This window comes from Lutjanus erythropterus, chromosome 18, assembly GCF_056507025.1.
Source record: "Lutjanus erythropterus isolate fLutEry1 chromosome 18, fLutEry1.hap2, whole genome shotgun sequence".
NCBI classification, from domain to species: Eukaryota; Metazoa; Chordata; class Actinopteri; order Lutjaniformes; family Lutjanidae; genus Lutjanus; species Lutjanus erythropterus.
This window is the reverse complement of record NC_139334.1, coordinates 12,342,489-12,354,554: the sequence shown is the minus strand read 5'-3', so window position 1 is coordinate 12,354,554 and position 12,066 is coordinate 12,342,489. Positions and strand designations below refer to the sequence as shown.

At 40.1% G+C, this 12,066-nt stretch overlaps 1 protein-coding gene across 1 annotated transcript in view; it reads left to right on the top strand.

The window, feature by feature from the left end:
• Nucleotides 1-498: 498 nt before the first annotated feature.
• Nucleotides 499-12,066, top strand: part of rtn1a (reticulon 1a) — a 31,029-nt gene continuing 19,461 nt past the window's right edge. The window contains exon 1 of the mRNA XM_084742615.1: nucleotides 499-997. Within this exon, the coding sequence (XP_084598741.1) occupies nucleotides 775-997 (223 nt within the window). The 5' untranslated portion in view covers nucleotides 499-774. The remainder of the gene's footprint in view (nucleotides 998-12,066) is intronic.

Below are 12,066 nucleotides of genomic sequence, written 5' to 3'. Positions count from 1 at the left end.
AATAATAAACTTTCAGGGTCCTGACCATATTTTGAGCTACCACATGAGGGCGCCACACTGCAAGATAATCTTTCACAAAACCGTAACATTTTTAACCTAATTTTATGGGCACAGTTTTATATCACATTTACTAGTTCTTATTGCAGTTTCCGATTATTATTATTATTATTATTATTATTATTATTATTATTATTATTATTATACCCACCTTTGGACCATACGTTCAATTTCACTGACTTTTCTGTTTGGAGAGTCACTGTAACCTGTTTCACCACACCAAGCTTCATTTTGCCGTCATTCACTCCGTCAATGTCAAATACTTGACTTCATTTGTGAGCCGTCGAAATGCCTTTCACATTTGACTCAGCCCCAAATAAAGTGCCAACCACTGACAGTAAATTCCTCTTCTACTGCCTGTGGTGCCAACCGTGAGTCTCGCGGACACCATGACGTCACCGTTGGAGCAGTGAACTAAAACAATCACCCTCACTCCTCTCCTCTGCTCCCCACACCGACCGACCGACCGACCGCACCGCCTCATCTGTGGCATCCACAAACCCCGGCTCAGTTCACAGACAGACGTTAGCCAGCCAGGAGCTGCATTGTTGTTGTGTGTCTGTCTCCGTTACCCATTCTAGCGCAGAAGGGAAGGGTTGACACCGCTTATTTACAGTTACATACGGCAGAGAAGAAGAAGAAGAAGAAGAAGAAGAAAAAGAAGAAGAAGCCGAGTAACCTAGCTAGTCTATCGTGTGTCCGACAACAGGAAAAAGCATGTCCGCTCAGCCCGGTGAGGAGCTAGGCTCGGAAGGGAGGTGGTTTGGGGATGACTACGAGAGGAACGGCCTGTTTGGGAACACGCCGACCCGGTTCGGCGAGTTACGTGAAGATTTGAAGCCGAGAGGCGGCGAGGTGGCGGGCGACCTGGATCAACAATTTCATCCCTATCAGGACGACGGTAAAAGGCCGCCCGTTGCTATGGAAACTGCATCTACAGGTAAAGCGGGCAGTTAAATCGCAATTTAAGTCTTACTATTTGTCAATTAATAGTATTTGAGCCACGTTAGGTTTCATTTTGTGAGCCTCTAACAACTAAACATCGGTATTTAGGTGTAAATACAACGAGAGAGACGCAGCCGGGTCCGGTTGTCACAGATTTAGCGTTACGACAGACGGCCTGTCTCTCAGCTGAGTTAAAACTTCTGCGTTTGAAAACACAGGAACAAAGATGCCAGAGTGTAACTTCCATAAGATGGTAGTAAATCAGCTGGTACAACAGTGATGCTGAAGGAAACAAGATTAGACATCCTCAAAAATAAATTCATTCATATTGGTTAGAGCTTCATCTATTCGTAATTATGAAACATCCAATCCAAAGAACATGGGTCATCCATGAGGATTTGAGGGGCAGTTTCTGATACCAATCTAAATATATCAGCTTATATTCTTTATACAGAATATATACTATATACACACATTTTTGCAATGATCCCTCAAAAGTGGTTAACACTTGTGACAAAGATATGTAATGGAGGCATGATATTTTACAGTTTTGACAATGAGCTTTTTTATATATATCAGGGCTCTGAATCAGTAAACTTTCATCTGTATTTTAAATAATTATTAAAAACTACAAATGTAAACCATTATTGTACCTGAATTAAGAAAATACCCAAATATACACAAAATACTGCCTAGAAAACTAGCAAATAAATAAAAATAATAAAAACAAGTTTTCATACAGGCACCTATGGGACAACATACATGCCAATACTAATATAGATCAATAAAGCTGTGATAGGCCAGTATCAGTCAACCAATAGATTGGTCAGGCTCTAAATTTAATAATTACTGTTTATGAATTTATGATATTTCAGCCATGTTAGGTTTCATTTGTGAGGTATTAACAAACCCACATCAAAAACGCTGCCGAGTCCATTTATCACGGATTTAACATTACGACAGACGGCTTGTCTGTCAGCCAAGTTAAAACTTAAGCACTTGAACACACAGAAACAAAGATGCCAGATAGCTAGGTTAAAGCTGGTTAAATTTATGAAAACCAGCCGCAAAATACCTATCAGTGTAGAATACAAATCCCCTCCAGGTGCCTGAAACATCCAAATCACCAGAAAGAATTGCAGAGGACATGGCTTCACTGTCTTCAATGGCAGCTACAGCTCTGGTTGTCACAAGTGTTGCTAAAGAGAATAAGATTAGACATCTTTGAAACTAAAATAATTCAGATTAGTTAGGGCTTTATCCTTTGACAGTTATAATGAAACATCAAATATGACCCTTTGTTTCTCCCACTAGTTGACACAGTTATTTGGTTGATGAGATTTGATCACATAGGCAGGATTCAGATGGGATGCAGCATGCATTAACAAATAGCCTGTTGAACTTTGAATGGCCTCTGAACGTTCAGTGTACCAGCTCCCACATGTAGGCCAATATCTATAATAAAATACCTGCATTCTGAAAATGGTGGGGTAGAGGGATGATAAATAGATCACAGGCCTAAGTCCCATAGCTTCCATAGCCAGTGACCGGGTAGAAAATAATTGAATCCTACAGTTTATCAAAAGAATGAGACTGGACCTAAATATGTTACTTGTGCTACTGTAACAAGTAGCCTGCATGATGACACGATTCCTGCAGTCCTGTTTTGGTACTGTTGATGATGATATAATTATATTATTGGATGCTGGGGGCAGTGTTTTTGTGGGAACATCATGCAGACCTCAGTTTCTAAGTCCGTCACTCTCCTCAGCACCGCTCGGCTCATACATGCTGCTATTTTTAATCCTGAAGGAACAGGGCTCACTATTCGCTTGGCGAGCAAAACTAGAGCCCTGCACTTTCATTCACGAATTCACTGAAAAATTCATGAGACGATGTTTTTTTTTTTTTTAAAAAGGCCGCCTAGTTTCCTCTCTTTGCTGGTCAGGCCTTCTCATTTTGCTGGGTGCTATCTGTTGAGTACAGGAGCATTATTTGAATACTTAAATTTAATCCTATATGGCTGAGAATTTGGCATGGAAGCAGAACTTTAACATTCAAAGCAAAATTGTTGCAGTTAGAGAAAAGGCAAAACAAAATTTAGCTACACAAGCGTAAAATATATGTGAAATAATGAACCGTCTAGTCGTCTGTTTGGCCCCACTTTCCACAAAAAACAAACAAAAGCACATGCTCTACTTTCATTACAGTGTGCCAGACAGGCTCAAACTTGTGTAGGTGCACACACACACACAAACACACACAGATTGTGTTTTGATTCCTAAAACAAGAAAGAATGGCTCGCTCTTATTGCTATGAGTCCAGCTAAGCTGTGTCCATACCAGTGAAGCGATGCACTGTGTCACTAATGTTCTTGGTGGGAATAGTGCAAATCTCATCATATCTAGCGGGGCGGAGTGGACATTTTCCTCTTGACTTCAAACCACAGTCTGTTCTGATCTTTGTCAAAGATATTCACTCCCAAAGGCATACTACACAGGATTTTCTTTAATAAAAGCAATACAAAAAAATAGTGACTCAAAAATAATCCCTCTCAATCATCTCTTTTGACCCACTAAAAGTGTGTCATGGTGTGTGTATCTACAGAGACCCTGGATTCTTTCTGTATTTTCTTATACTGTTTTTACATGACGGACATTTACGGACATGTAGGGTTTTAAAATAGCTAAAAATAGGCAATTGACTTTTCTATTGCCAGTAGATGAGTTTGCCTTTGTTGAGGTGAGACTCAACTCATGTCTGTGCGAGAAGTCTCTGCATGTTCATCTCTCAGTACTTTTGTATCTTCTAACTAAATCTCTGTGGTTTGAAGTTTAGTTTCTCTTCTGCATCCCTATTTGTATGCTCAGGTATCTGCTTTATTTTGCTGTTTCATGTTCTTTTTCAACTGTATAGGAGTTGTGTTATATTACTGCTGACGAAAAACAAAATATTTCCTGATTTTGATGCTTCATAATAAAAGCTTTTAGATAACAAAATAATACAGGGCTTTTATAATGAAGAATTTATCGGAAACGTGTTAATCCAAAGTTTTATAGCCACTCAACCCAAGACAAGTGCATCAGATAATTACATACCTTCAAGTGGCTGCAAACCTGTGCCATGTGAACATCAAGTCAAGCCAAGCAGCACACGGGTTAAAGAGTTGCAGAAGTTATAGATGGAGTCAACAAGCCCTCATTTCCGATAAATACCTGTGGCTACAGCAGAGTCATTTTACCCAGAATGAATGTCAATTGCACCCTTTCTCACAGAAGACAAAAGCCAGATGTTAGCAGATGTCATTGGGTTTTTTGTCCAGTGCGAAATGGGCCTTATTTTCTTATTATTTTGCTGTGTTAAGATGCTTTACCAAACCAAAGTGTTGATATTTGACGATTTGGGAATGAGACTCAACAATCAGCTATCTTTCCGGTGTATTTACAAACAGCAGCTGATAAATCCTGCATACTCTACCTTCAAACACACTTTCCATCTCTGCTTTGTTGGTGGATCATTATGTAAAAAAATTCAAGATTTTTTGTTGACTGAGGCCAGAAAAGAAGTCTGGCCTTTAAAGAGCACAAACTGTGTGAAATAGTATCTCTTCAAGATGTCTAGAATTGCCTCGCTAGGTAATCGATCCATGCCTGTCCTAAATCTTGTTCACAACAGTGATCTACCCACAGGACGCAGATAATGCTGATTTCAGCTATATTAAATTACCACAGGACAGAACCTTAGCCGTGGATCACAGACAGTACAGTGCAGTATAGCCTCTTTTATCCTCAAAAGTTTCCCATCCTCTGAGGATTTCCAGGGGCATGAGAAAGAAAGAAAGTTGTGGAAGATATTGCTGCATCATGATCAGGTCTTCTGTGAAAATCGAGTTTGTTTTTAGCACACACTGTGTCTGTCTACTAGCCTCCCCTGCTTTCTGGCACAGAAGAAAACAACTAAGTGCACATTATACACAAACAGTGACACCTCCTTCCTTTTCCAACCAGCTCTTTATAACTCCTTTACAGTGCATTATAATGGTCACTTCATCATGTCCTGACAAAGCGCATCAGTCATGAGAAACAATCCAGTCCCTGAGAGGTGGATTAGATACGAGTCTTTCTCCGTTTCAGCATATCATCAGTGACAGGGATGAGACAGCATATGTCTGGCTGGGTCCTGTCCATATCTTTCAGATAGAGAAAGCACTTTGTGCGCAGTGCATTTGTGCCTTTAGATGGTGAGAGCTCTGCTCCTGTTCCCAGGGGGCCGAGCAGTGCTTGGTCTTTTCAGAGTAGATGATAAAGATGCAAGATAATACAGGGGTGGAGGAAGAGGAGGAGGAGGAGGAGGGGGAAGCAGCCTAATGGCAAGAGAGGCGAGGCTGTGACGACAAGGCCGATAGTTCAAATGGCCAGACTGTCGGGGATAAACTGGAAATAGAACTGTCTTGGGGGTGGTAGGGATGGTTCAAACCAAATCAAAAATGCATATTTTTCCTCTTACCTGTAGTGCTATTTCTCTCAAATATAATGGAAGTAGATGACACTCAGCTCGTGGTGCTCAAAAATACATTTGGAAAAACTCAAAAGCAGTGTCTCTTTCAAGAAATCACGACCCTCTTACTCAAGATACGTTAATCCACAGACCTTGCTGTGTACAGTTTCATCTCGGAACTACTCTCTATCTACACCCACCAACCATATGACGACACAGAAGGAAGTGTGCATCTACTCATGGATGAGAGTGTTGTTCTTGCGATTGTGCAGGATGTAAACATTAATTCTGGCTAATTTTTACAAGGGTGCAAAGGCATGCATTACACCCTCAATTCAATATTTTGCATGGTCAGTTGAAATTTAGATTTTTAAACGTATCATTGGTGCCGTTCTGACTCAGCAACCTGAAAAGGAATGACACTGTGTTCACTCAAGACTGTTCACACCTTTTTCTTGTCTGCATGTTCTAGCATAATCTGATCATCTGAGTCTATATTTGGACCCTCAATGCCTACTATTATTTATTGTTGTTGCTAGCATACACTGTAGATACTAGTGCACTGCACCCCCACTTATTTCAGATGCACCTGCAACCCGGCCTGCATTAATGGCATCCTTCTTGACTCAGCTGTAACCTCTTGTTTATGAGTAGATGCACGCTTCCTCCTGCACAGTGATAAGGCTGGTGGTTGCAGTTCAATAGAAAGAAAATAGTTCCTACATGATATTGCTCACAACAAGGTCTGTGGATTATCTTGGGTGATTGGGTCATGATTTCTGTTGCAGAGTGTCATCTCGTTCCATTTCATTTGATAGGAGGCAGGCATCTCTACAGCCAATACCTCCAAAACTTGGAAACTCACATCACAACAATCTAGATGAATAAATAGATAGGTAAGAGGGAAGATATGTATTTTTGATTTTGGGGTGAGCTGTCCCTTTAATTCAGCATCCTTCAGATTTCAGTGGTCAGCAGAGCAGCTCCCAGGTGTGAGCCAGTGTCTGTATGTACTTCCATTAGCTTGTGGTTAAAACTGTGTTGTCCAAGCACCTTACATAATTAAATAAGGCTTAAAGCGTGTGCAGTATATTCTGGCGTGTCTGCTCTCCAGAATGATTTGGGCCTAAGTGCTCATCCTATGTGTTACCTGCCAGGTTTCCAATCTCATTCATCTTCATCTGTCTACAGGACCAATTAGCTAATGCTGAGGGATAAAAGGACAGATAAAAGCATGACAGACCGAGCCTCAAAAGCTCCTCTGTAGGGGACAATAACAAAGCATTAATGCTATTGTCATATCTATAAATCATCATTCTCATGTTCTTTTATCCCTTGTGTTTATCCTGAAAACAATTGGAAGCCTGCAAGTGAAATATGATGCCATGTTTACAGTCTAACTGCCTCAGTCCAGCTCTCTAGCCTGTGGGCATAGAGTAATCCCTGAGCAGAGTTCTTCAAAAATGCTCATGAGATTAGAGCTTCTATCAGCAGAGACACTTAAAAACAGCGTAGTACATCTAATTTTGTTGTGTGGGTCACTGTAGCCTACGTATGCCTGCCTTCTTGCCTGCGTCTCTACTCTTTAGTGCCAAATTCTGTCTATACAACAAAAGTGAAATGCCAATTCAAAGTTTCACTAAATTTACAGTTTTGACCTAAAGCAGACAGCTTGTAGACACATAGTCTCGATCCTCCTACATCCTCTTCATTCATCCATAAAGCTCTATCCGAGCAAGAAAAATTCAATCAATACAGTGGAAGACAGGTACTGTACGTACCACAGCTTCAGAATCTGAATGGGGACAGATTAGCTTTTATTTAAACTGGCTCCACATTGATTTATATTTGACAAAGGCTGCTGGAACAATAACATTTGTCCTGCATGGCCCTCAGTGATTTTTTTTAAGAATGGTGGATATACTGACGTTTCTCACAGTAATTGTATGTCCTCATTGTCTTTGATCAATGCAGCTCAGCTTGGTTGAATCCCGCAGCACAGCTGTTCCCAAATCGACTTCCACAAGTGGTTTTATTGTACCTCAGCTCTTAGTATAGACTGTCTTTGTGCTCTCCATTTTCTTCTTTTTTACCCACATTAAGGTGGGATAGTTAGTGACTAGTATTCATGTATTCAGCCAAGGATATTGTAATCAATACATTATAAGCATAAAAGTTGTAACCAGAGCTTTTAAAGCCAGAAACCACTAGGAGTTGGAGCAGTGTTTAAGTTAAACTGTGACAAATAAAGCAAGTAATGGACTTTATAACGGAATCTACCACTCTGCAGTAGAATCATGTTGTTGAAATTATTTTCTGGTTCTAGCATCTTAAATCTTAAGGATTTGCTGCTATTCTTTGTCTTTTGTGATACTAAGTGAAGAGTCATTGAGCATTTATAACTAAATAATTAATTGTGAAAATAGTTTAAATTAATCAATAATGAAAATATTCGATAGCTGCAGTCCTAATGTGCACATCCATGTCAGCCTCATTTTCTCCTTTTATCTTCTAAACAAAGTACTGCACAGTTACCAATAAATATGACAATTTATACTTATAATAATAAAGCTACAGCATATTATTATTTAATGTCAAAGGCACAAATGGCCTTGAAAGAAGAGCACAGTAAGCATCTTGATGGATTGGTTTCCACAAGGTCATGGAGTGAAAGAGAACTCCTGAAAGGTGACACCACAGTCGAGAGGGTCATGGATGGAGTGACAGAATCGTTACAGTGCAATTCATCAACAGATGTTTCACAGTAAAGCTGAATTACTGTTGGAAATGATGATGGCGTGTGCTTGGACATAGGGATATTGAGCATTATCAGAGTCAGTGTTATTTATTACGAATGCCAATAAGAAATTATTTTAAAATTTTGCTGCTTTGGCTCTGATGCAGCCATGTCTCCCTTTCTGTAGTTACTATCCCGTGGCCTCACTCAATGTCCCACTCACAACACCTTCTTAACATATGATTAAAGGCATTTCAATGAAATTTTGTGTTGGAGTTAGTGTTATTCTTCTTTTATTCTATATTATTTTGACACCAAGATTTTCATTATGCCCTTGCACCGGTGACAGCCATGCCTGAAGTCTTATGTCTTTTGGTGGTTTGGTTGTCTTGATGAATTTCTTCAAATTGGGTACAAATGTCCACTTGGACTAACTTTGATTTTGCCCCCCTCACCCTCCCCCCAAAAAACACTTCATACTGTTTATAAAATTCCTTCAAAGGCTACACCACAAATAAGTCTAGACAGACATAGATGTCAACAGCAACTTGACTGGTTGGTGAAGGCGTACCACTAAGAGGCAGTAATTGTAGTTTTTACTGCAGTTGTTTATCGGTTCCAAATATCTGTTATTGGTTTTCTTGATCACTAATAATCAGTATTGGTAAAAAAAAACAAAAAAAAACAAAAACATATTGTTTGGCAGGACTGACAGCGATTGTTTCTTCTGAAGTCAGTGCAGCTTGTTGTTGTAATGGTTTGTCTCCTCTGTTTCTGCACTGGAATCCTGGCGGTACAACAGATAACATGATGTTCTTCCACCTAGCAAGCATAGCTGAAATGTCTCTTTGCATCTCATCAATACATTTTAAAATGCCTTTCTATTATTCACATGAGTGAGGCCTTTTATTCCACATTGAATAACTGCAGTGGATCAGTAAGTGTCTTCAAGGGAGTAAATCCTGCTGCGCACCAAGTCCCACATGCAGCTCACTAAAGCCTTAATTTCAAAGTGGTAATATATTCATTTTGTAACTCCGGCCCTTTTGATATTGTTTGTGCTCACATGTTTTTGTCTGTAGCCTGATAATTAGGAGCCCATGCCTTGGCATAGCACAGATTGTCAGGCTGCATTAGTTTCGGAGCTGCACTGGCTGCACAGAGGACAACAAAAGGACTGCCCCTTCGCAGTACATCCACCAGGACTTATTTATTTAACTGCACCATCCTTTCAGTGGCATGATTATGTTGTGTGGCTACAGTGTGAGCTGAGAATTCCTCTGTTGTCACGTCCAATCCCATCTGAGCGCAGCAAAGCATTTGTTTTGGCCTTGTGGGTTTTTTCTCCCAGAGTCTCTGGGTGCTACACCATATCAGCAGATTCAGAATGCCTTCAATCTCCACACACCAACTTTGTCAAGTAGCTGCTCAGTTAGCATCTGGCCTCTTTATCGTTGCAGATTCCTTATGCAACTGCTGCTGGTGAGTTTATCTGTGTTGTTACGTAGAGAGGGGGGTGTGTTTTGCCTACAGTCAACAGGATTACTGGCAGTTCACCTCTCTTCACAGTTTGTAGTGGCTCTGAGTGCTTCCCACATCTGCACAGTAGTACAGTGAATCAGGGAGTGTTAGATTATGATGGTGTTGCCAGGGTGATGGCTGATGGGACCTATACAATGGTAGTACACTAAGAGGATTATACATTGGTCCGCTTTAGCAGCACATCAAGGGCATTCATGTCACTGAGCTGAACTTGGCTCAACAGCTGTGGTGTGTCGCACACTGCTTGGATCCATAGGCAGCACAGATGTTGCTCTACAAGACATCATTGAGTCTATTCTGTTATACTTTATTTTTCTAAGACTGATTTCATACATGCAGCATAACTGCTTCCAAATGAACAAGTCATAATCATGAAAAAAAATGATGAATCTTGAATTCTATATCTCCTTTTAATAAATCTGGAGGTGTGTTTTTTTCATCATTTTCATGTTATTTGTTTCAGTGCTGTGATTCTGAGGATTCTGAATAAATCATTTTTATCTTGACTGAGACCAGAGGTTTTCTGAGTATTACATGCTTTGCTCTTAAATACAGAGTTTTAAAATAACAAAAAATCTCTGCTACAAGCTTAAAAACTTCTAACCCAAATATATATTTTAAAAATTCATTGAATATAAATAATTTGCATTACTTCAGCATTACCCTCAGCACATAGAGCTTAAATTTATATTATATTTGAAAATCATTTCTGGGGTCAAGAATCCTTCTTCCCAAATAATTCTCTTCCAAATGAGGAATTGGTAGTTTGTAAATTTCATTTAACATCTGTTTCCACTCCTCATCTGTAATTTTTATCCTAAATTCTTCCTCCCTTTTTATTTTTGTTGTACAGATTATTTCTTCTCTCCCTTTAAATACAGAATAATCTGTAGCTCAAGAGCGTCTGGGTCTGCTTTGCTTTTCCTTCTTGTCACGTCACCCTACCCGCTGTGTCCCAGCATGGGTGTGTAGTGTTTCTGCCATTGTACTGCGGTATGATGTATTGTTAATGACTGAGGGAGCAGCAGTTGGAAGGACAGCAGAGGGGAAGGGTGGTGGGGCCTTTTAGAGGAAGCGCAGGGAGGGACGGGACGTCCTGACCTGTTGGGTCTTCTGTCAGTCAGTCTGCATTCTCCAGAGCTAACCCTAAGGCTGCTATTTTAGATCTTCCCCCTCGTCCACCCCAGCAGCTGGACTCAGCCTATTTATAGCGCCACCGCTGCCCTGGGAGAAGCAGGGCTAGAGAGCGAGAGGAGGAGCTCAGTTTGTGGAAGTATAAACTCGCACTTGTACACAGCACAACAAAAACAGTAGCAGCAGATGTATGATGATGTATAGTGTGTGTATGTGTGTGGGTGCTGTGTTTATACTTGTGTTTGGACAGGAGGTAGTGTGAGTTTGTTGGCCGAATTTCCTTTTTCTGTACTTAATATTTAAAGATAGAGTCAGTAGGATTTGTCTGAGCTATTTGTAAACACACCAAAAAGATAGCTGATTGTTAAGTCTTGTTCCCAGGACATCAAGTACAGACATTTTGGGTTGGTAGCACATCCCGAGCACAGCAAAATAGTGAGAAAATACAGACTGAGGGTAGGGTCTCTGCAGATACAGCCACCACCATACACTTACAGTGGGTCATAAGTGACAATTGGGAGGGATCGAGAGTTGTAGTTTCTTGATACTACACAGAAAATACAAAATATTATACAGATAATTTAATTCAGAATGGAATAGGGTGAAAATAAAAAAACTAAATAAATACATATATTCATACACATATACACTCAGGAAATAATTATATAGTCAATTTTTTGAATTTGCATCAAGGCTGAATGTAAACAGCAGCATCAAGATGGTGACAATAATGTGGTCAAGATCTTCACATTAAAAGTTTAAATTCTGGGAAACACTGTCCATCAACTTTGACTGTGTTTGAGCACAGTGTCATCAATATAAAGGCACAGACTCCTCCCTCTTCCTGCTGTGGTTTTGGGCACTGTGTTGTGTGATCTGCCCTTTAGGTAAAATAGCCCAAACTGAGATGCTGTTCTGACTGCATGTTGGAAAGATGCCAGTTGCATTTGTTCATCATTTAGGGTCTGCTGCTCTTTAATCCAAACCCCACGCTTCATTTTTCAGCAACTATTACTGCATTTCTCTCATTGGTGATTTGTGTTTCAGCAATAAAGCCATAAAAAATAACAGAGAAAAATAGCTAAGTTTGAAGGCGCTACCAGCTGCTGCATCTGCATTCGGAGCCCCCAAAATACAGTATTTGAATATTTGGA